The sequence below is a fragment of the Neodothiora populina genome (genome assembly GCF_041146345.1).
Source record: "Neodothiora populina strain CPC 39397 chromosome Unknown canker_contig_17, whole genome shotgun sequence".
Lineage (NCBI taxonomy): Eukaryota > Fungi > Ascomycota > Dothideomycetes > Dothideales > Dothioraceae > Neodothiora > Neodothiora populina.
The window spans coordinates 681142-704606 of NW_027191406.1; the positions used below are offsets into that span (position 1 = coordinate 681142).

The window sequence follows — 23465 nt, forward strand, 5'->3', positions numbered from 1 at the left end:
GGCAGCGCCTTCACGCTCTACCAATCGAGTGGTGGGGTCCATTGATAGCATTCTTTCATTGATGTGTCATCCTATGGATGATATCTATTACAATTGGTTATCAAGGACAAGATGAAGTCGAGATGGGAATAGCAGGAAAGACTTAAGCGCCCGCAATGCGCGCTTACCAAAACTTGACCAATAGGGGACGTGCGCTGCGACTTTTCGTGAGTGATGAATTATGCCCAGCTCTTCTGGATAGGGACCTAGCAGCGTAGAAAAAAGATACATCATATCTCGATAGACATTTACAACTTGCCCTCCGCCTGTGCTTCCCTGACCTGTTCAAAGACCTGTAAAATGGATTAGTACGGAACAAACATTCATTGATTAGGGCCGGACTCACCTTGAGAAGCTTTCTGCGCGCTCCGAGTGCGTTCACACCTCTGGCTTCCAGTCCAGCATCGTCAAGTTGCACAAGCTCTTGCCAAGGGATCTCCTTGAGATTATCAGTGTACTTGTGTAGTCTCAAGCTACGAAGCCAATTGGGTACATCGGACAACAACGCGATGTCAGTAGGGTCCTCTGGGGGCTTGGAGCTTCCTCTACGCCCACGTGGGGAGCGACCGCGTGCGTCAGAGTGATCCGACAGATATCCCTCATGTGAGCCAGGCATGCCCATGTTCATGCCCATGCCCATTCCCATGCCAAAGTTGCCGAGGTTCAAAGCGCCGAGACCGTTGTTGAGCAGAGTGGCCTGATCGTAAGCGGAGAGGAAACCGTTGCTCTGAGGAATCGGCAGGCTGATGTTACCCATACCGGGCGGACCAGAGATTGCGATTCCAGGAGAGCTGGGTCGAGAACGAGAGCCCTGCTGTCCCTGAAGTTGAGCAAGCTGTTGTGCCTGCAACTGTGCAGCCTGCTGAGGAGTGAGGACTTGGCCGAGCTCGTTCGTCATGAGGATATTTGCGCTCGGCATGTTGTTCTGCATGTGCTGCTGACCCTGGCCTTCGCTTGAGCGAGCGCGACGGTACTTTTTGACATCGTCTAGCTGGATGCGGTTATTGACGGTCGACAAAGCAGCGAGTTTCATCGCGGTAGCGTTTGCAACCATATCTGCCTGGTTTGCACTCTGCTGCTGAGAGAAGTTTGGAACCATAGGAGTGTTGACCATGGAAGCCCAGCTGCCATTGGGGTTGTAGGGAGACAAGATAGACATGCCAGCTGCCGACTGATCAGGTGTGCTGATTGTAGTGTTCTGTAGGTTGGTATCACCAGAAAGTTGGAAAGGTCTCGGTGATCGCAGGCCGGCAGAGGCTGGGGGCTGAGCGAATTGACCCATAGGCTGGTGCTGCTGGCTCTGGGAAGACTTGGGTCGGGTGATGGGAGCAATGTTCTCACCACTGGGTTTGTTCCATGGCGAAGGGGAGAGCGGGGCTGCAGCGGCGTCCTTCTTGAGGCCATCATCGGGAGTGGAGATTGTGGGGGCGATCAAGGAGGAGCGGTCGCCGATGGTGCTGTTGCGGTTTGAAGTGGGAGTATTGCCAGTGTGCTCTTTGAACTCAGCCTTTTGCTTAGCAATGGCAGCCGCGGCATCGGGGAACATAGAGTTGATAGTATTGGGGTCTAGACCAGATGCACGCTTTGCACCGGGCGAAGGAGGAGGCTTGCCAAAACCAAAAGAGCCGCGCGAGGAGTCGATGTTGAGCTTGTTCATGGCGTCGTTGAGACGAGCGGACATGGGATCTGTGTGATGATGCCGATTAGCATGTGTCTCATGTACAAGGATTCTGCTGCTCTTCGGTACAGTGCTTACCTTTCTCGGCAAAGTTTGCTGGTGACAACACGCCAGACATGGGATGGCTCTTGGCCATTTGCTGCAGAACCTGGATGAAGAAACGAATCTGCACCTGAGTGGTCTGCTGCAACAAGGCGTAGAGAGCAGCGGTGCGTTCAGGCTCGCTGAGCACACGGAACCACTGCTCGATGGCGCTCAGCTCATCCTTGAAATCCTGGTCCAAAGTGGCGGCAGCCATGTCTTCCAGTGTGGTCTCGTACTGGTCAATATCGGCAATCCACTGTTGCGCCGCCTTCTCCGCAGCGTCGTCAGCATTGTTGATGCCCTGACCTTGCTGAGACTGAGAAAAGTAAACCTCCGAAGCGGGACGAATGCCACGAGTGGCAAGGGGCGATGAGGCGGAGAAGGCGCCCATGTCAGCAGACGCGCGCAGATGGTGGCCGGCAGCCATGTTGCGAGACGAAGGGGGTCTCAAGGTCGAGCTCGACGCCTCAGGCGTGCTGTTGCGGTTGCCAATCATGTGGCTGGCCGACATGTTGACTGAATATCGGATACTTTCAGTGAAATCTGGCCTCACTTGACCAATCCTGGTTGCTGGAAGATCAAACCCCAAGCTTTGTTGTGGTTTTCAAGTGAATCTCGAAGTCAGAGATAACCGAACAAACAGTAGATGTGCAAAGAGACACCTGTATCTTGTCGCCTGAAGTGAACAAAACAAGTAGATCGGCGGAAAGGAGTGTAATAAGTGATGCGAATTACTGTCGGAGAGCCTGCAGTTCCTGCTGACCTCAAAGGTCTCCGCTGAGTGTGGGTTTTTCTTAGGACGTGGTGTATAGGAGTTTTGATGGATTGTGTTTGCAAGTCAAATCAAATGACTAGCGCGAGCTGCTTCTTCCGTACACCAAACGATTTCGCCGTGGTTGCGCGACCGTTGAATGCTAAGCCAGATGCTTGCCTCCTGTGTGGACGGAGCTTTGACTCGGTTAATTTCTTGACGTTGACAAGGGCGAGGGAGAGAGAGAGGGGGCAACGGTGGGAGGGAGAGTAAGTAGAAGTACAAGACCGCAAACCCAATGCAGAAAGCGAAGATATGATCGAGTGGGTCAGCTCGAGGACAAAGAGTGTAAGAGAGTATGAAGCAGTGGTGGATGAGAATCACTGAGGAGCGACGGTGCTGAGATGTGTGGAATAAATGGCCCTGATGCTTTTACACCACACACACCAAGCAACTCACTAGCGGGGGACAAGCCGCGAGCACCAGCGAAGATGAAACAATCCACTCTGCTGCAACCAAGAGAGGGAGCGCGCCTCACACCAGTACTGTACAAGTAGTCAAAAAGAGGGTCCAGTGGTCCAGGGGTCGACCGCGCTTGAGCTTGTGCCCTTTCGCTTCTGCTATTCTGGAATAGGCCCCGTGGGTTTTTCTCCGATAAGCCGTTACTGCACGACAACATCCATGCTCGCTAATACTGTGCATTTCATGTGTCTACAAACCTTGGAAGCAGAGGGTGCGAATACTCAAAGTGTTGTTACATGCGGTCGCCTTTACACCTGTTTTCACAGAAGATCAGGTAGACAATCCCTGGAGTCTCTTAGTACACTAAATCCAAATCCAAATCCAAATCCAAGACCAGATCCAAATTTCGCACTCTGGTGCATGACGCTGGTACAACGAACACGGCCGACTAAGGTAACGACGCTCCGGCTTGCTCCACGTCGTGTCGAGAGCCGTAATGAAAGCATTACGACAATCTGATGGACATTCCTATGTGATCCCGAGAATCCCCTGCAACTAGGCCAGATGATCACGTTCATCTTCTAAAAACATTGCGTTTTTCTGAAGATCATATGCCAAGACGCCTCTTCAGGTGTGGTTCGCCGCGCGCCAGTCAGCCCGTGAACCCCTTTTTACATCTGACCACTACGTAAACATCACTGATTCGCTTAGCGACATAGTTGCTTGTAGATAATTACATCTCCCACTTGCATCTACTGTATCTAGTGGACAGGCGGAGCACATTGCGCCTATTGATATCAATTGGACAATCACAATGCCTGACGAGGAACGTCAAAATTTCAGAAGCCTGTCTCCAGCTCCTCCTTTGTGTATGCTCTTGTCTTGTGCTCTCCACGGATGTGCACTCTCGGTCTCCTTCTGTCCAGCCGCATGATCTACTATGTTAACCATCCCCAATCATTCAGAAGCACCTTAGCTGTTGGCGCGACAATGACCGTCTACACTCGAATCCATGCCATTTTGATTAAGGTATGAAAAAGCACTGTGTGGATCAGGCCAAGGGTAGCCGATTCAGTGCCACCAAACGAACGCCCGATGATCCAAGTCATGGACATCCAGCTGCAGTCGCGCTTTTGCCCTGGGTGCGGTGCCCTGCCATATCCCACCCCTCGCTCCTTGGCCCCTTCCCATTCCTCTAAACCATGCGTCTTGTGTAGATCACATGGATTTTCCTCGCCGCCATGACAATTGCGTGCTAATTAGAGAGTCGACTCATCACTCGCTGGGACCCTCGCTCATCGCGGCCCTGACGTCTGCCGCATCTGCCTCCAGCTCCACGGCGTCAGCCTCTAGGCGAGTCGCCTGAGCACGCAAACGCACAGCGCGAGCGCGGATCTCGATAGCTCTGACTTCGAACTCAGTAGCCCGACGTCCGCTCTTCTCCACGCGGTACGATGGGGTCGTGGCCTGTCTGTGCTTGTGACTGCTACGTCCTGCTGTGGGTGGCGTGGCCTGGTAAGCGTGCTGAGCCAACGAGCGGGTGCTGTCGCCTTGGGCATTGGTGGAAGCGTTACTGAACATCGTATTGTCGACCTTCGCGTCTGCCTCGCTGTTGTGCTGCTCCGCCTCTTCGTTCCAGTAGGCCTCCCCATCTTCTTCGATGTTGTCCTCCTCCATCTCCCCACCTGCCTGCTGGTCGGCCTCCTCATGTTGATTGCGCCTCATGCCGTCAATGACTCGTTGAACGTCCCCAAGGAGGACCTCGACGATCTTGCGCTGGGGATGCTTGGGATTCTGTTGGCGCTGAGTGACTTCAAGATGAAGAAGCTCCTGTGCAAATGACAGCTTTGTAGAGGTCATGGTCGAGAGCTCTTCCAGACTGCGAAGCAATTCGACGCTCCAGTTCCACCATACTTCTTCCGCAACGCCAACGTCTCCAATTCTGGCTTTGGCACCTTTCTTGAGCTCCATACGAGGACGGAGGTGAAGTGGAAGACACTCTTGAATGTTGCATGTCCAATTAGATTCTATACGTGTTTTGCGATTGACCTTGATGGTCTGGTCTTTCGGATGCAGCTCAGTGAACTGTCGGCGTTGGATTTGATGTGGTGCCATAATTCCAACGCAGCTTTTGAAGAGGTCCAACGTTGCAACGACCTTAGAAGTCGAATGAGAGAAAGTACAGATCGAGCATAGATGAGAGAGGTTTTGGTTGGTAGTTGGTCAGGAAGGCGCAGGGTGCATGTGAGAGAACGCACGTGCCTTTCTAATTTCAAGGCAGAAGGCAAGTCAAGGAATGGTCGTTGAGTGTATGTGTACTATCAGTGAATAGGTAGGATGGATGATAGTCCTCAACACCTGCTTGATAGCGATGTGATCAACCAATCTGAAGCCTACATTGATGGCGGAGACAACTCAATAGATGGCCACAAGAGAACATGAACAACATTATAGATGACCACTGCCTCTCCGCACCTAGAGCGATTTGAAGCCCGCGAAAGTTGTGCTACTGATAGAGGCCACAGACAGGGAGGCTGACAGGCAGAATCCCGAGATTGACCATTTGGATGTCCACTACCTTCTTTCTCTCCTTCTTACCACAGTACGCTGATCGACCGACACGCTTACAGCATGGCCGTGGGCCGCTTCGATAGCAACGTTGTCTTGAAAAGCCATCCAACTTTGGGAGAAGGGACAGATATGAGATTATGAAAGCTCAACATACCTTGCAAGTCACTACCTTACCTACATGGGTCACCGGCTGACGAGAGTGCTTGTCACTTCGCCGACTCTCAGGGCTTGGATGGATGTGAGTGATCTTTGGATACCCCATTCGATCGGCGGGGTCAGAACGCACTCTCTAGCTCGACGCTGGCCTCTCGCACGTCAGCGACGAAGATACTCATAGTAGAGCCAGCGAAACATATTCAGAGCTGCATGAAACAGAGATCTGTTCCGCCGTCGGGGGTACGCACTGTCCCAACAATCTACAGACTTATTGCCGACTATCTCTAGGTCGTGGTGTGTAGTAGGCTACAACATTGTCGCAAGGAAGAATGTCCGGTAGTAGTGCCTGGCTCGCGAATGGTGGATTTTGAGTCATCGCCACGAAGGTTTGTCCCAGGCACGCATGAACCAACAGATGTATCTGAGCTATGCATCGAATGAGAAGGTGATCTGATGCAGGAGGGCTAAGCGTGGCAGGGCACCACATTCCTCATGGGTAAAAATTTGATCGGTGAAAGACATCGCTGTAATTGGTATACCGATACTATGTTTGCAACATCTCGGTCTATGCCTAGTCTTGACGATCTCGGCGGTGGACGAGAGCATCCTGTCTCGGAGTGTCCGGGAGGTTTAGATTGACACCCCGGATTCTCGAAAGATTGGGATCGCAACACGACGGCTCAAGGTCACCGAGTCGAAGCTGCACATATGCTTGAGGCTCCATCGGTCCTAGCACAAATTATCGCTACCGGCATACTGGGCTACGCCATACTTACCTTACTGTCCGTACCTTAAAGGAATATCAAAAGTACGATGATACACCACAAAAGTACAGGTACGAGCATCCATGGTACTCTTCTGTAGGCAGAGCGCACGGACGATGGAGGAGGTCAAGAGACGAAGTGTGTTTAGACAGGCACTTACAGCCATTGCTTTCATGCTATCATGGCTCCGTCACGACCCGGGCTCCTCGCAGCAGTACCTGAGCATATTCACCAAGGCGACGCGCAAAGTAGTAGAGCGAGTACCTCTGCATTACGGGCGTAGTCGTTGTTCAAGGATGACTGCCATGGGAGGGTGGGGGGTTCATGACCTGTCGGCTATGCACGCGCTATAACCCAAAGGGTAAATGGTAACGTAATGTCCGTGACACCAACTGGCGGAATCCTTCACCGCTGCAACAAATCAACTGCGCCCCATGCGATCGAATGGCTCTCCCCGACGATTTATCTGGGGTCATCCTCTGCTGCATGATGGGGAAGGGTGAATAGACTCTCCTGCTCCCATACATGATGACGGAACGCCATTACAGAGTTACGCGACGGTGCCTCGAGGGTCCTCGATGTACTCGAAGGTCATTGGATGTGTCCTTTTACCACATGGCTGCTGCTTATCAATTTTTGAAGCCGAAGTCCCGGACGGACATGCTCGCTAACGCCGTCTCATGGATTCCTACCCTGACATTGGGAATTGGGGGCCAAAGACTTCCCATGATTGGACCTGCATGACTGGCCGAACACTGCGCCTTACGATACCTATTCTTAATCACACTCAATTAACATCCCGCGTCATGTGGAAACGGACCATGCAGCCTTGCAGGGCTGTGTTCCTAGCTTAGAGTCACGGTTGTTGATCCTGCTATACATTTCACTTTAGACATGCTTCTGAATCTGTAGGTCCTTGTCTCTCAGCTGGACGTTTAGCTGAATTTAGTTCATGCCCCCCATCGGGTACGCCTGCACTGAGTGAAACGCATACTTGACCGGTTTAGACCCTGGAATATGGGGCCAATGTGAAGCCTATGGGAAGCATATTATCACAGATCGTGTCCACAACCCATCATCCTATTCTTTTCTTTCCATTCAATTTGCTTCTGTCAATTCCTCATCATCTATAACAAGAACTACATCTACTTTACACTTCACCTCTACTAAAGCAAAACCTTGACATATATATTCGTGATACAAGTTGCAACCATGAATGTGAGCAGTGAGGCATACTACCAGCCACTCTTGTTCCAGGCACAAGATGTGAGCGGCCTTGACCTGCCGGTTGTGTTCTCCCAGACCTCTATGGAGTCAGAGCAAAACATGCAAAGGCTTGCCTTCCAAGACGTCGAGAGTACCTTCAACCCATTTGACATGTCATACTCTTCGCCCATGCCTTGCACTCAGACATTGCCGGACACTCCCCTTCAACATTGGACTTATAGTACTGAGGAACAATACACACTATCCCCATATCCTCGTCCTGAATCGCTATGCCACAGCCTGTCCCCCGCTCCGGCAGATATCGAATGGGAACAGCATGTACGCAGCCAAGCCAGAGCAGTATCCAGGGTTCCATCATTCACATCCATGACGAGTTCATGGACCAGCTGTGAGCAATCTTGCCACACACGATCAGACATATCGCGGTCAGCATCACCCAACGCGAATGAGATGGCCCGGTGGGGCAAACAGGAAGGCCAAGGCAGATGGCGATGTGCTTATCCAGGGTGCACCTCGAAGTCTACCTTCTGCCGTGGATGTGACCTACGCAAGCACTATCGCAGGCACACCAAGTCACTCTTCTGCCGAAACCCAGAATGCAAGCAATCGAGAGAAGGGGGTTTCTCAAGCGAAAAGGATCGCGCAAGGCACGAGGCCAAGCACGATCCCAAGATAAGATGCGAGTGGAAGAATTGCAGCCGAGTGTTCAGCAGAGTTGATAATATGGTACGTTAACACCAGAAGATCCACCTTTTCCCTTCTTCAACTGCTAGCAAAACATACTAACGGACAGACAGCGCGATCATGTCAAGCGGATACATCGCAGGAGGCAGAACAAGTAAACCAGCATCGAAGAACGAACAACAGCTCAAGCGATTTATACGAATGATTATGATAAGTGCATGGCGTTTTGGCGTGGGATATTGACTTGTCGTTCGCTTCGACTGTCGAGATGGGGTGGCATCTGGGATGTGATTTTTGTTTCCAATTACAGCTTAAAGGATGGATCCCAAAAGTGGCGCAATGGGTACTGGACGAGACATGGCAAACTCCAATCAGAGATTTTATGACACATGACAAAGCTATAGAAAAGTTCATAGCTGAATTAGCAATCTTACAGCAAGTGTACTAGACCCGTTCCTGAATGCCAAAGTGAGGGAGGGGTCTGTTGGAGCGTCGATGATCGCTCGGAGTAACTGCTACTCGGTAGATAAGGTACCTTAGTCGTACGAGTGACGTCTATGAAGTACTGGGTACAGTAAATCTGTTACCAGATCGTTGTGTAAGTAGTAGCCAAGGATTATAAATCGTGATGTACCATATCGCAAGTCACTGTAGCTTACTGATCTTACCCTTGTGTCATGTGGTATCGTAGGGTATCCTAATGCAAGGTAGTATCGGTAGGTAACTACTGTACGAAGGGAAATCGTACTCTGAAAGAGCCCCAAGCAGCTAACTTTACGAGAAGTAGGTAAAATAAAGGGTCCTGCAGTACAGTAGCTGATGATGATAAGGTATAGTGTTACAAAATAGACTAGAGCTTTGACCAGCGGTGTCCCGGTCAACGTCTATTTACACTTGCAAACAATGGCGGCTGAGCTTCCTCCATTTCTTTCGCGCATGATCAAGTGTATAGCAAAAAAGGGACAACCCATATACTCATAGGACAAAATGGGTCGCAAATACTCTTCGGATAGCAGCGACGACGGTCTGCCTGAGCTTGACGATTTCATCAATTCCCATGTGAACAACCTGCACAATCTACGAGCGCCGACACTCATTCCAACAAGCCGGCCGTTTTTGGTCGCGTCGCCTGAGCGAGCTTCTGCATCTCGCACAGCACAGAAGGCCGGTGCTTCGCGCGGTACTATAAGGACGGCAGCCGTGAAACAGGAGGCAAAGAGTAAGCCTGCTGCGTCGAGAGGGACTCGGACTGTGAAGACGAAAACTAGCTCGAAGTCGACCAAATCTAAGGACACCCGTGAAGCGCAAACCTCGACCTTCTCTACCACGAGTAAATTGCGTGCGACTCCACACAGGAAGGCAAAGAATGCCGTACCAGTCGCTGATCTCCTTTCTGAAAGCGACGATGACGATTCGGAGTACATGACTGCCGAGGAAAAGGAGCAGTCAGATGTGGAAGAGAGCATATGGTGTGACAGTGAAGTCAACAACCACGGTAGCGAAGGTAGCGAAGAGATCGAAGCAGATGATGGCGACGATTTTACTTTCGTCGTGAAGAGGACCCATAAGTCCAAAGACGATATGCTGTCTCGGCTCAAGTCGTTGCAGGTCAGGACTATCACTCCAGATACTGAGCTGAGCGACTCGAATGATGATCTGGATAGCAATATTTTCAGATCAAGAAGCCCGCGCAAGGCTTTGACGACGTACAAGAGCCCTGGCAAAGTCAAGAAACAACCGATGTTCCCTAGTACAGACTCTTCCGACAAGGAGAATGACAGTTCCGTAGGATTGAAGCTGTATGTTGATGTCCTTACCGGCTGGAGCAAGTGTGATCGGACGCTAACCTGAATACAGACCGACATTCACACTACCTCGACCTGGACCTGCATCCACGATCGACAGGCCATCCACTCCACCTCTGCCTCTCTCACCATCCAAGTCAAAGCTGGTATCTCCTTCAAAGAAAAAAGCTCGCATCCCAACTCCGCCCCACCGACCCAGTATCGATGCATTCTGGAATCCGCATGCCGTGAATGACTGGAACGACCAGTACTCTCCTCAGAAACCACTAGTATCTCCCAAGAAACATCGTTTCCTGCAGCTTGACACCGATGCATCGGAGACATCAAACTCTGCACCAAAAACGCTTCAGAGTCCCACCAAGCGGACTCGCGCAGAGATCCAGGCCAAGAAAGACTTTGAAACCCGCAAACACAAATTGTGTGAAGAGTTCTTGGAAGAACTTGATCAGCAGGTCACAGGTGGCAAGATCAAGGAGCTGGCTGCGTCAACAGGCGGCGTTCACTTCGTATGGTCCAAGACGCTCAACTCCACCGCGGGCCGCGCCAATTGGCGCCGAGAGACAGTGAGATCAACCAACGCAGACGGGACAGCAAAGTCAATAAGCAAACACCACGCTTCGATCGAGCTAGCGGAGAAAGTGATCAACGACGAAGAACGTCTCTTGAACGTCGTCGCCCACGAATTCTGCCACCTAGCCAATTTCATGGTCAGTGAGATTAAGGATCAGCCACACGGCCGACAATTCAAAGCCTGGGGTGCCAAGTGCACGAAGCTGTTCGCCCACCGCGGCGTCGAAGTGACGACGAAACACTCGTACGAAATCGACTACAAGTACATCTGGGCATGCACAAACGACTTGTGCAGACAAGAGTACAAACGCCATTCGAAGAGCATCGATCCCTCCCGTCATCAATGTGGCATCTGTCGAGATAGCCTCATGCAGGTGAAGCCTGTGCCTAGGAAGCAATCGCAGCAGAAACCAGGCGGTAAAGCTGCCGTGGGCGGATACGCCGCATTTGTGAAAGATAACTTTGCCTCTATCAAGCAGAGTATGGTGGGTGCGAGCCACAAGGAAGTCATGACTGCACTTGGACAGCGATACAGAGAGCAGAAAGCTGCTCTTGCTGAAGCAGAAGAGGTGGAATCGGCAAAGGGTGTGGATGATATGGTCAAGGCACTTGAAGTGGTGACTTTGGATTGAAGGGGGGAAACAAAGTGCTGTTTCTATTTGTAGATTTTCTTGTGCATTATACCCCTGTTTTTCGTTCCTTTGCTTGGTTTCTTGTTCTAGCAGTAGGTATGATATGTACATACTCTTGCGCCTGACGTGCTTGATCCTCACTTCTTACATGTAGCACTAACACGATGTTGTTGATGTGACGCGATCGGTCTTTCCCTGTATCTACCCATCTCCAGCCCCTCTGTGTCTCCACCACAATCGCCCCCTCTGACCCTGATGTCTTTCAGAGATGAATTAGATGGATAACTAAGTTCTACTTCCACTGGGCGGCCCTGGTTTCCTGGAGTCTTAACCCACAAATCGCCCACTCGCCCCAGGAAGTGCAGACTATACCCAGACCACCCAAAACCTGTAAGAGGTAGATAGTAAAGCTAATCCCGAGAACCACTACACGAAAAGCCCCCACTCCCTAATCTCAAAGGTCTGCAAGATCCTCTCTCTATGCGCCAAAGCCCTCTCTATCAGCGCGCCTTTCTTGGCCGCCTCGAGGTTGACGTCTGCGGGGTCATACTCGCCTGGTGAGTGAGGCACGTTGATTGAGATGACGATGTCCGTCTTGTGAGCTTCGAGACGGATGAGCAAGATGGTTATTGCTGTGAAGTCTGGAGTTGGTTTGGGGGGTTTTGAGGTTGCGGTCGATGTTTGGGTGGGAGGGGACTGGTGCTGTTGGGTGGCGAGGAGAGTGTAGGATTGGATCGGGTTTGTTGTTGTATTGCTGTTTGCATGGATGATGAGGTTAGTGGTCGTGCATGTTGTGTGGGTTGATATTGCGCTTTGGTGGTCGGGATGCAGAGTCATGTGTGAGATGGCCTCCCGTTCGATCGATGAACAAGGTGATGAGGACACTTGCTGGGCATGGAAATGCGAGAGAAGAGTAACGATGGAGGACGACCAAATATGCCCTCTTTATACAAAAAGGGAAGTATCTCTCGACAGACGAAACAGGAAAGAACAGAAGAATAACTTACGGTAGCTTCTGAAGAAAAGCGCTGTTCGTCTCCCAAACCTGAGTTCCTTCCGTATCATCCTCGACTATATCTTCCAGATGATACTTTAGGGCCTCGAGATCAGTCTTGCAGTTTTCTTCCTCGCCGACACGCTCGAGGATGTCAAAGACAATACTCGTGAAGCCGTCTTTGTCAAGGAAGACCTCTTGTGTGTCTGGAACCTGTCTGATGTCGCTACAGTTTGCAAGACAAATGTTGTTAGTCTCTTGTTATTTGATATACATTGACAAAAAAAAGTTCCAGTGAGAGTAAAGGCTACGATGACATCTTCCCTAGCGTTTACATGGATAGGAAATGAGCATGCGAAGGGAAGAATAGTGGGTTAGACAATATAGATGTATACGATGACTTGAATTTCCCTTGCTCTTTCGGCCATAGAGGTGCCCTTTCAACAAAATAGTAATCAGTCATACAACATACCTCACATCTCCAAAATTTGTTGGTAGATCGGCTCTGATGGCACCACCGTAGAGATCGACACTTTTATATGCAGCCATATCTTGCGACCTGTGTGTGATTGAGCTCCAGGATTGTGGTAACGAATTTAAAGTTGGATTTCCGCTGGCTCGCAACTCTGGACCGATACGGCACCTTTTCTTTCAGTAGATACTTTACATAAACAATATTTACAAATCTGTCAAGGTGGATATATCACATGTATGATCACATGGCTGAGCTGCTGTTGCCTACCATACCACGGTAGTTGAGATGCATGACTAAGCACTTGGGAGACGATGTACAGTAGGGCAGAAAAACACTAAACGCAGACACAATGCATGAGGTATACGAAAATTGTGATGTTAGTGAGATTTTCTTGTATGGCAAGTAGTTTTGCCACTGAGAGGGGCTCTATATGAGCTACAGCTGTTTCACTGTCAAGCAACATTTGGAAGCCGCAATTTTGGTGTTGTTTTGGAAAACAATTATCCAAGTCTATATCCTGCACTGCACACCGCCTCCTGATGCCATGGCAACGTTTTGCTGTCCATTCTGCATCCTCTATACGTTTGTTGCCAGGCAGCCAGAAGCAGCGGATGAGTTGCGTAGCACCATGCCTAAGCTAAAAGGCTTCTTATAGTTCCAACTGCATCTGGAGCATCCCAAATGTGCTGTTGCTGCGACTCGAGCCCTCTCCCCTCGAGTGTAGTCGCATCCGTGGCAGGTAGCCCTTCGAGATCAAAGTCCTGGGTGCCGTGCAGTAATTCCTCGCAAGTAGGTTTCGGCCATTTTAGGCAGTTGCGCTAAGCGTCTACGAGGACCTTGGCCGAAATCGATGGGTCGGGAAGTGGAGGAAAATTGTGGTCGTGCCCGCATCGGTCCAGCTTCACGTACTCTCTCCCAGGCCGTCAATATCGGTCATGTCTTCCTCGACTGTCCTTTTGCCATTGTCTGTCGTGATACCCACGGCAAGTTCAGCTTCTTTTTGGGAGTAGGGTTCGTCCTTCAACTGGCGCACTCTGTAATGATGTTAGCATGGCGAGCTCCAAGAAGCGTACAAGGCCAGGCGCAGCCCAAAGCACATGCACGAGGGAAATCAAGCGATTTTTCATCTTCGTAATCACTTTTGAATCTCTTGAAGAAAAATTGCAAGAATTTCAAGCAGGCTCACCTTCTCCTGTGAGGCTTCCCTTTGCCATGTTGTATGAGATTGAATTCGGACTCGAACCATTTTGCACACTCAGTGCAATACCACTGGCCCAAGCCCGGCAGGTCTTCTGCTACTTTGGTTCCCTTGTACTGGTCGAGATGTTTTTCCTTATGCAGATCTGCATGAATCTGATCGAGATCGCGCGTATGCCGTCTCGTCTTCTTCTTAGAATCGGAGCCACGGATGGCCGGCATGGTTGATATTAGAAGGGCGCAGGACAAGAGTTGTCGCAGACAGATTGTCAAAACCGAGAGATTGTTCAGATGTGAAAATGTCGCTCCGCTGTACTGTAGGTGCTGTATAAGGCACTGTGCACGATCGAGCACGATAATAATAAATTTGGAGTGATTACCTTTTAGGGCTCCACCATGCGGCGGTGCGGCATGTGAAGGCGGAGATGTGCGGGCCGTGCGCTTGAGCCACCCACAACAACGAAGCTAGAGGGAAAACTCGGTCTGTCTGGAAGTGCTATTGCCGAGGCCATCCGTTGGCGCGGGCAGCATATACGGGATTGGTGCGAAGAGGGAGAGGCAGGAGGGAAGAGCGAGATAGCAAGTGACAGAGGGTGATGGCAAGACTGTAAGTGTGTTCATGTTTTTTTTTTCGTGGGTTGTGTCATATCCACCTTATCAAGAGCTATACGCCAATACCGAGCTTGGGGGGGTTCAGTTCACGGTATGTACAAATACTCGCATCGGTCGCGATGACCCCGTAGCAAAAGCACCTTCACAAGCTAGCGACCTGCCAGCCAATCAGAAGATAGGCAAGATTACCCAAGGCTCTCCGTCGGCACGAGGGGACTAGCAGTCTTTAACGTGTGCTTGTCTTTCTCCAGTGAACTTGCTTTCCTTTCTCTCCACCATCCTCCCCAGTCCACCATTTATTCTTCTTCTTCTTCTTCTCGTGGCCACTAAGCCGACAAGGCAACTGGTCCAAAGTCAACTGCCTCTTGCCGTTGACATTCACATAATGCTGTCCGCACGCGCAGCAGCGCGCAAAGTGGTATGTTTCTTCTTTTTTCCCGCTTCTATCTGATAGATGAAGAGCTTTACTCATGCCCATTGCAGCTCGGCCGTCGCGCCTTTGCCACTGTCAACGATGCGCCTCTCACCAAGAAGGTCGAGATGACCCCCTGGGAGAAGGGCCACTACATCAACTACGCCAAGATGAACGAGAACCTTGCAATTGTCCGCCAGCGTCTCAACCGTCCTTTGATGTACACGGAGAAGATCCTCTACTCCCATCTCGACGATCCTCACGGACAGGAGCTCGAGCGTGGTGTTTCTTACCTCAAGCTCCGCCCTGATCGCGTTGCTTGCCAGGATGCCACCGCTCAGATGGCCATCCTCCAGTTCATGTCCGCCGGCATGCCCTCTGTGGCCACCCCCTCCACCGTCCACTGTGACCATTTGATTGAGGCTCAAATCGGTGGCGAGAAGGATCTCGAAAGAGCTCAGGACATCAACAAGGAAGTCTACGACTTCCTGTCCACATCTTGCGCCAAGTACAACATCGGTTTCTGGAGACCTGGCTCTGGAATCATCCATCAAATCATCCTCGAGAACTACGCTTTCCCCGGTGGTCTTATGATCGGTACCGACTCTCACACTCCCAACGCCGGTGGTCTCGGTATGGCCGCTATTGGTGTCGGTGGTGCTGATGCCGTCGATGTCATGGCTGGTCTTCCCTGGGAGCTTAAGGCCCCTAAGGTCATTGGTATCAAGCTTACTGGCCAGCTTTCTGGCTGGACCTCTCCTAAGGGTACGTTTCTTTTCTTGTCCATATATCATCTCTTTTTCCAGATCAGAAAACTCACACCGTCACAGACATCATCTGCAAGGTCGCTGGCATCCTCACCGTCAAGGGTGGTACTGGTGCAGTCATCGAGTACTTCGGCGAGGGTGTTAACTCGCTCTCTGCCACTGGTATGGGTACTATTTGCAACATGGGTGCTGAGATCGGTGCCACCACTTCTCTGTTCCCCTTCAACGACAGGATGTACGACTACCTGAACGCCACCAAGCGTAAGGACATTGGCGATTTCGCCAGAACCTACGCCAAGGAGCTTCGCGAGGACGAGGGTGCCGAGTACGACCAGGTCATCGAGATCAACCTCTCTGAGCTCGAGCCTCACGTCAACGGTCCCTTCACTCCCGATCTTGCCACCCCCATCTCTCAGTTCAAGCAAGCCGTCAAGGACAACAACTGGCCCGTCGACCTCAAGGTCGGTCTCATCGGCTCGTGCACCAACTCTTCGTACGAGGACATGTCCCGTGCTGCCTCCATCGCTCGTGATGCTCTCGACCACGGTATCAAGGCCAAGGCTCTTTTCACCGTTACTCCTGGATCCGAGCAGATTCGTGCTACCATTGCCCGTGACGGCCAACTCGCCACCTTCGAGGAGTTCGGTGGTATGGTCCTCGCTAACGCATGTGGTCCTTGTAAGTCTTTTTTTCCCCCACTATTTCATTGAAAAGCAACATCACTAATACAAAGAGCAGGCATTGGTCAATGGGACCGCAAGGATGTCAAGAAGGGCGAGGCCAACTCGATCATCTCATCTTACAACCGTAACTTCACTGGCCGTAACGATGCTAACCCTGCAACCCACGCTTTCGTCACTTCGCCCGACCTTGTCGTCGCAATGACCATTGCTGGCACTCTCGACTTCAACCCTCTCACTGACAGCCTCAAGGACAAGGACGGAAACGAGTTCAGGCTCCAGGCTCCCACCGGTGACGGTCTTCCCGCCAACGGATACGACCCCGGTATGGACACCTACCAAGCCCCCCTGCCGACCGTTCTTCCGTCCAGGTCGCCGTCTCCCCTACCTCCGACCGTCTTCAGCTCCTCTCTCCCTTCGCGCCTTGGGACGGCAAGGACGCCCTTGACCTTCCCATCCTCATCAAGGCCGCCGGAAAGACCACCACTGATCACATCTCCATGGCCGGTCCCTGGTTGAAGTACCGTGGTCACTTGGACAACATCTCCAACAACATGCTTATCGGTGCCATCAACATCGCCAACGGCGAGGCAAACAAGGTCAAGAACGCCATCACTGGTGCCTGGGATGCCGTCCCCGCCACCGCCCGTGACTACAAGAGCAAGGGCATTCAGTGGGTCGTCATCGGTGACTGGAACTACGGTGAGGGTTCTTCCCGTGAGCACGCTGCTCTCGAGCCTCGCCACCTTGGTGGTCTTGCCATCATCACCCGTTCTTTCGCCCGTATCGTAAGTACCATTCTACTTTGAATCCTTATCGAAATCATCACTAACAAGGAGCTACAGCACGAGACCAACTTGAAGAAGCAAGGTATGCTTCCTCTTACCTTCTCTGACCCTGCCGACTACGACAAGATCGACCCCACCGACAAGGTCGACATCCTGTGCACTGAGCTCGCCGTTGGCAAGCCCATCACTCTCAGAGTCCACAAGCAGGACGGAAAGACTCTCGACATCAAGCTTTCCCACACCTTCAACGAGGGACAAATGGACTGGTTCAAGGCCGGTTCCGCCCTCAACTTCATGAGCAAGAGCAAGGCTTAAGTTCGTGAAGCTGTTACGGGGATTTTTTGAAGAGGAAACAGAAACCAGTCGGAGTCTTACCAACGCGTTCGATTGGACGTAGAAACGTCTTGTCGAGGAGTTTTATGGAAGAGAGAGATTGAATGAAGAAGCGGCATCGGCATCTTTGTGTATACCTTGTATTTTTTTAGGCGCATTTTCCAAATTTCATTTTTGAACACAATTATTCCTTTTTCCATGATCATCTGTTTTACCTGTGACACTGAAATATATTTCCTCGTGCTTTTGCCACACAACTCAGCGAACCTGCTTGTCGGTGCCCTTGCCCTCGTTGGCATTGCTCTTTTTCCGAAGTCACTGCCTCGGCACTCAGTTCTACCTCAAATTCTGGCCTCGCTTCTCCTTTGATCCGTTTGTGTGTAACTCTGCTTTCTAGTATTGAAACCGAAATGATGAAATCGTAGCTTTGTATTTAGTCACGTTCCTTTCTGAATCGAATTTAGTAATTGACGATATCATAAACTTGTCTAGGAGGGTAGTGTTGTTCTATTCTCTTTCTCTGGACTTGCATGCTTATCGCTGCCGTGACCCTGGCCATTTGCCTTAGTAGTCCAGTCGTTTGTGGCTTTACGATGTCTCTGCTCGACATTACATGTTCCTAACTTTGATCAGATGTGAAGATCACCTCGATCTCTGGTTGTTTTGGCAATTATGATATTCGAGGCTTTTAATCTAGTTTCTTCTCAAGCCCATGTTCCGTCATCTCCCACAGAAGCTTCGCTTACACAAAATTATTGCGTGCTCAATTATACATATTTCTACCACGTCTATTCTTTCAAGTAAACTCCATCCTTTGGGTTGGAACTAGTGACATATGTTTGACGATATATGGACCAGTATAACCACGTTTTTATCCTACCTATGACGGGCGCTGAAAAGTCCGAATGTCTATAGTACACGAAGTAGTTGACTTCAAGCGAAATCAACCAAACTTATTTCAGTTCTTCATCAGTCTGCTACAGTACTTAAGTTCTCCTCTCCTTACTCCCACCCGGTTTTATCTGCACGCGCGGAGAGATAAAAGCCACAGAGGTTCCCATACACCGACACTATCTTGCGTGATGAGATCGAACGCCGTCGATCGCCGGGCAAAGGACAGGTCTTCCTTGTATCTCGTGACATATCATCGGAGTGATATAGTACTCTCACTTGCTTCAGAGAGTCTTAGCGTCACATGCTCAACGATTGGGATCTGGGCACATGGTAGGCAATGACAAGGTGGACCACAGGAGACGACAACCTGGCGCGAGGGGCGAGCACGCGAGTGATCGACGGCCGCGAAGTCGGCAGTATAACCTGAGGATCTAAAGCGACTTGAGAGGGAGATGGGAGTAAGGGATAATGTACGTAGTACTGCTGCTAGTTTTGGTGATGATGATGATGATGGTGGTGAATACGAATATTTCAATGAAAGTACAAAATTGTCTTGTGCTGGTAGTGAAGGGAAAGAGTAGTGAATCTTACCGCACGCAACGCGAAGTGTAACTTCTACCAGTCGTGTAAGCACCTCAGGGTATCCTAAGAACTGACATGCGCCTGTATATCATTGCAATGCTATTCTACTTACTGATATTGAAAATCTACCAAACCATCGAATGCCGTGTCAGTTACATGTTCGATACGACTTCGACCCCTCGCTTTCGCAGTACTAAAGAGATACATTTCATATCCCTCCCACATCAACGCAAGGTGATACCAACACTGAGTATAATCTTGCTGTAGGAAAGCAAGCAAGCAAATAATAATCCAGTATGTCCAATAATCACTGCATGCAATGACCTGTCCTGCCGTCCTCACGCACATTTGCAGTAAGTACCAGAAGTAGTCGGGCTTTTGACGATTGTACCGATGGCACGTGCACGGACTTGGCGCTGCAACACTCGCTTAGGAAATGGGCGGCCCACCTGGGCTTCAGAACTTTTGGCAGCTGAACGAATCTGCACACAACCAGTTTCATCGCATCAGTCAACCGTCGCAATGGCCAGTGAGTAGTGCTCGACGAATATTGCTGCTGTGAGAGTACTAATGGATTTTTCCAGAGTCGAAGAACTCGTCTCAGCACAACCAGGCCAAGAAGGCCCACAAGAACGGGTACGCGATAAACCTCTGTCCAAATTGAAGAAGAAGCGCACCGGATGCGCTTGAAATTCATCTTCAATTGCTGTCGCCTTACTGGAACCTGGACTAGTGCTGACGGAGAAAACCCAACAGTATCAAGAAGCCCAAGACCCACAGATACCCTTCGCTCAAGGGTACCGACCCCAAGTTCAGACGCAACCACAGACATGCTCTTCACGGCACCATGAGAGCTCTCGTATGTTGCTCCCCAACAAGCGACTACATCGACATCCAGCAGCTAACGTCCCTACAGAAGGAGGTCAAGGAGGGCAAGAGAGACGCTGCATAGAGGACTTCATGATTAGTGTCGTTTCTGGGAACATCTAGCGGCGTCATTATGGATCGGAAGCTTTGCTAAGAGAGCCTGGAAGACTCCTCAGTATGCCATGAAATTTTTCTGGTTGTGCCACGACATGACAACGATCGTCAAATCGCCCAGTTCGCCCAATTTCTTTCGTCTCCATCTTTCATCAGTCTTCCAAAGTCCGTTGCAGGACTTCCCCACCCCCTCCCGACTCCATACCCACTTCACAGGAAAAAGGCATTTGTGTGTACAGCAACCCGCATCATTCTCAGCGTGGTTGTTGAAGGATAATTCTACGTGCCAATATCATCATCCTCTTCATTACCAAAAACTTGATCTCTTTCTCAATGAGATACTTGTTCATGGAGAAGAGGATACATACTCAAACCACCATTTCCTAATCCTAAGTCTTGAGCATGGCCCTTCCCAGAAACAGAATCAAATAACAAAACAATAAAAAGTGAATCGCCTTTTGATGCATTGCTCCGATGAAACTGTATAGCGAGGTCCACCAATCTTGGTAATGTGACTTGGTCGCACCTTCTAAAAACAAATAAGGCAGGTACCCATCTCCACCATCCCACAGCTAGGTGTCCTTCCCATGCCGTTCTCGCAGCAACCTTCTCTGTTCACTACCCGTATCCACCACAGACTAAAGATGCCTTGGAGATCGCAAGGATCACATACCCCCAGCGACTACAACAGTGCAAGCCCTGCTACGATGGACCAGTCTTTAGCAATGGCTGACATGGTCCAATGGACGCGACGGGTCCAATCACTACGCGTGCGGACTCCTCTTCCTCATGTCGATAGTGACGACGTCTCCTCAGACATGGTCACAGCTCTTACGACACCCAGGAAAAAGCTTCGTCCTAGATTGAGCTCTTACTTCTCTCATCATATGCCATCAACTGGTATTGATAACCTGCCCCGTTCAAGTCCCGACCTGGTCTCTATGCCTCAACAGCAGGAGCAACCGGACTCGCGTGACACTTATGTGTGCCAGATCGAACCCCAAAGATTGATGGAGTGCATATTGACTAAGCTGATGGTGGATCCATTCCACACGCTGGATGCTCGGGACAACAGTTCGCTCCTGATGATATTCGAGTCTTACCGCACTCTCTGTGACCAAAACGCTGCACTTTCCGAGAAGCTGCAGAACGAAGTTGACTGTAGGTATGCTGTAGAAGTCGAAGCCGAAAAGACAGAGAAGAGGTGGCAGCAGGAAAGAGAGGACTACAGAGCTGAAGTAAGACGGTTAGAGATACTTGTTGCGAAGGGCCAGCGCGGTCTGGTCGACCTGGTGAATGCCCGACAGTACAGCACCCTCCGGAGAGACAGACGTAGAGCAGAGGTCGCAATCGACGCAGATCATAAGGAAACAGTCTTTGAGTTCTTGGAAAGGACCAGACTCGAAGATGCTGAGGCCAAGAGATCTCAGAGAGGTGCGTATCGGTGGAAGCCAGCTGACTGGCTATGACTGACCTGTTACAGCTTACCACCATCGTCGGACCGAGTCACCGTCACGCAAGATGGCAGTATTGTCAGCGCACTTTTCTATTGATGACTTGCACATAGAGCCACCAGATCAACCCTTTACAGATAGCAGTGAACTACCAAACTTGTTCGACACACCCGAGCTTGACGAAAATCTGCATGACAATCAACATTTAAGCTCGATGCCGGACCAGTTGCTGCTAAGCCCAGGATCAGTAAAGTCTGGAGAGGAAACAACGACTTCTAGCCAGTCCAGCAATTCGATTATTGAGGACGAAGCCGCACGAGCAAGATCTTCAAGCCAAGGTAATCGATCGAGATCAGAAGACCAGGAAGCACTGGTAACGTCGCAATGGGACAACTATCATCATCTGGCTGAAAGTGGCCATAAATGGGCAAGCTGGGAAAGAGGAATGCCGAGTAGTAGATCACTCTCCGACGCAGTAGTTAATGTCCAAGGACATCAACCATGGCAGAAAACTAGACCTCAACCTCTACAGCTTGTGCCAGCGAGGCGCTTCTCATTCGACGCAGGAGATGATCACACCATGGAGAGCGAAGAAATTTACTCGCCAGAAGCAGATATCCGAAGCTTTTCTTCCAATGAGCTCCATACACGACGCAAAGATAAGGTCGCATCAACGGCGCCCCAATCTAGTCTGGTAGACTCGAGACTGCTGACATGGTCGCCTCCAAGCCTCTCTCCTCGAGTATTAACGCCAAACGCCCCGTCCAAGATTCCTAGCCCAAGTTTCGACTCGTCTCTTGCGAAGCGTAGACGTGAAGATTCAGATTCAAGTGTCCTTACAGCCGTAAGACACAACGATCAAAGTGTATCGCGGAGCAGTAGGGCAAGCTCCCGGGGTGCTACATCCTCGAACCTAACCGACGTAGGGTTTAGAAGCCCACGTGCTAAGGATCAATGCAGCTCTAGCGAGACCGAAAGACCAGCAAGTGGCCAACAACTCATAGATTACCAGAACGGCCTACGTAGAAATCCTAACCTTGCTATGGCAGCTGCGCGAGCAGCAACAGTGGCGCCAGACGAACAGCGTTCGGCACAGAACTATTCTTTCAATCACTACGGTTGGAATCTCAGCGGCTCATCGAAAGCCTATACGCGGCCGAAGCAGACGCGACCCGGCCAGGTCGCTTACGAGAGAAGCAAGGAAAACTCCGGGCCACCGCAGAAGTCCATGGACAAGTAGAAGGACGCAGACCCGAGATTGCCTGCCAGACTACGAGTGGAAGCACTAGACTATGTCAAAAGTAGGAAGGGTGGAGGAAGGTTCCTCTCCAGAGAAATTGTACTTCAGCGCATGATGTAGAGCAACTCACCAGCCACTCATGCATGGCAGCAGAACAGCAGTGAAGCACGTGTCCTTGGTTCGCTCTAGAAGGGATGCACACCCCAACTACCTTAACTAGCTCACCTCGCCACAGTGCCACGCAGCTATCCAGCGCATCATGTTGTATCAACAAACCACGTGCCAAAGTGAAGTCCTCGCCGATGACTGAGAGCCTTCGAGCACACGTACTGTACCTAGGTGACTTGGGGAGAACATCCCACTAATATCACAGCGTTTTATGGCATGGTTTGGGCAAATCTACTTGGTCCGCACCTGCATGTCTTTGTCCCACATGTACTGCAAGCCCCTCGTGGGACACGCCAGGCACAGCCCCAGTTCGAGAAATGAGCAGACCCGCGAATTCTACCCAATCCCACGGTAAAATGGGGACATGCGGAGGGATTCTCGGCCCAGGATGACACAGTAGTAATATTTTTCTTTGTATTGAGCAAAAATTTAGAAACCGGATGCTCACAATGAGCTCCGCGTAGC

General features: G+C 50.6%; 9 protein-coding genes across 10 annotated transcripts; 6 read left to right on the plus strand and 3 right to left on the minus strand.

Moving 5' to 3' along the window:
* Window positions 1-287: 287 nt before the first annotated feature.
* AAFC00_004144 (uncharacterized protein) lies at window positions 288-2312 on the minus strand (the record flags this gene model as incomplete). The annotated part of the gene is made up of 3 exons (XM_069343734.1): window positions 288-332; window positions 386-1725; window positions 1796-2312. The coding sequence occupies 3 exons, from the start codon at window positions 2310-2312 to the stop codon at window positions 288-290; spliced, it is 1902 nt and encodes a 633-aa protein (XP_069202287.1).
* A 5405-nt stretch (window positions 2313-7717) lies between these two features.
* On the plus strand, window positions 7718-8574 carry AAFC00_004145 (uncharacterized protein; the record flags this gene model as incomplete). The annotated part of the gene is made up of 2 exons (XM_069343737.1): window positions 7718-8458; window positions 8530-8574. 2 exons carry the CDS (start codon window positions 7718-7720, stop codon window positions 8572-8574), a joined length of 786 nt encoding a protein of 261 aa, XP_069202288.1.
* Window positions 8575-9403: 829 nt separating this feature from the next.
* AAFC00_004146 (uncharacterized protein) lies at window positions 9404-11423 on the plus strand (the record flags this gene model as incomplete). The annotated part of the gene is made up of 2 exons (XM_069343738.1): window positions 9404-10215; window positions 10274-11423. The coding sequence occupies 2 exons, from the start codon at window positions 9404-9406 to the stop codon at window positions 11421-11423; spliced, it is 1962 nt and encodes a 653-aa protein (XP_069202289.1).
* Window positions 11424-11849: 426 nt separating this feature from the next.
* Window positions 11850-12966, minus strand: AAFC00_004147 (uncharacterized protein; the record flags this gene model as incomplete). The annotated part of the gene is made up of 3 exons (XM_069343739.1): window positions 11850-12177; window positions 12431-12643; window positions 12890-12966. 3 exons carry the CDS (start codon window positions 12964-12966, stop codon window positions 11850-11852), a joined length of 618 nt encoding a protein of 205 aa, XP_069202290.1.
* An 827-nt stretch (window positions 12967-13793) lies between these two features.
* Window positions 13794-14311, minus strand: AAFC00_004148 (uncharacterized protein; the record flags this gene model as incomplete). Its single annotated transcript, XM_069343740.1, has 2 exons — window positions 13794-13926; window positions 14079-14311. 2 exons carry the CDS (start codon window positions 14309-14311, stop codon window positions 13794-13796), a joined length of 366 nt encoding a protein of 121 aa, XP_069202291.1.
* A 775-nt stretch (window positions 14312-15086) lies between these two features.
* AAFC00_004149 (uncharacterized protein) lies at window positions 15087-17079 on the plus strand (the record flags this gene model as incomplete). The annotated part of the gene is made up of 4 exons (XM_069348436.1): window positions 15087-15119; window positions 15185-15878; window positions 15944-16558; window positions 16619-17079. The coding sequence occupies 4 exons, from the start codon at window positions 15087-15089 to the stop codon at window positions 17077-17079; spliced, it is 1803 nt and encodes a 600-aa protein (XP_069202292.1).
* Window positions 17080-17114: 35 nt separating this feature from the next.
* Window positions 17115-17663, plus strand: AAFC00_004150 (uncharacterized protein; the record flags this gene model as incomplete). Its single annotated transcript, XM_069348437.1, has 2 exons — window positions 17115-17348; window positions 17406-17663. 2 exons carry the CDS (start codon window positions 17115-17117, stop codon window positions 17661-17663), a joined length of 492 nt encoding a protein of 163 aa, XP_069202293.1.
* Window positions 17664-19679: 2016 nt separating this feature from the next.
* AAFC00_004151 (60S ribosomal protein eL29) lies at window positions 19680-20109 on the plus strand (the record flags this gene model as incomplete). The annotated part of the gene is made up of 4 exons (XM_069343741.1): window positions 19680-19686; window positions 19742-19793; window positions 19914-20016; window positions 20074-20109. 4 exons carry the CDS (start codon window positions 19680-19682, stop codon window positions 20107-20109), a joined length of 198 nt encoding a protein of 65 aa, XP_069202294.1.
* Window positions 20110-20863: 754 nt separating this feature from the next.
* Window positions 20864-22832, plus strand: AAFC00_004152 (uncharacterized protein; the record flags this gene model as incomplete). 2 transcript variants are annotated; one of them, XM_069343743.1, is made up of 2 exons in its annotated part: window positions 20864-21572; window positions 21622-22832. In XM_069343743.1, 2 exons carry the CDS (start codon window positions 20864-20866, stop codon window positions 22830-22832), a joined length of 1920 nt encoding a protein of 639 aa, XP_069202296.1. The 2 variants fall into 2 exon arrangements, with proteins under 2 accessions (XP_069202296.1, XP_069202295.1); XM_069343742.1 differs by lacking the exon at window positions 21622-22832 and having other exon boundaries at window positions 20864-21607.
* Between the last annotated feature and the right edge of the window lie 633 nt (window positions 22833-23465).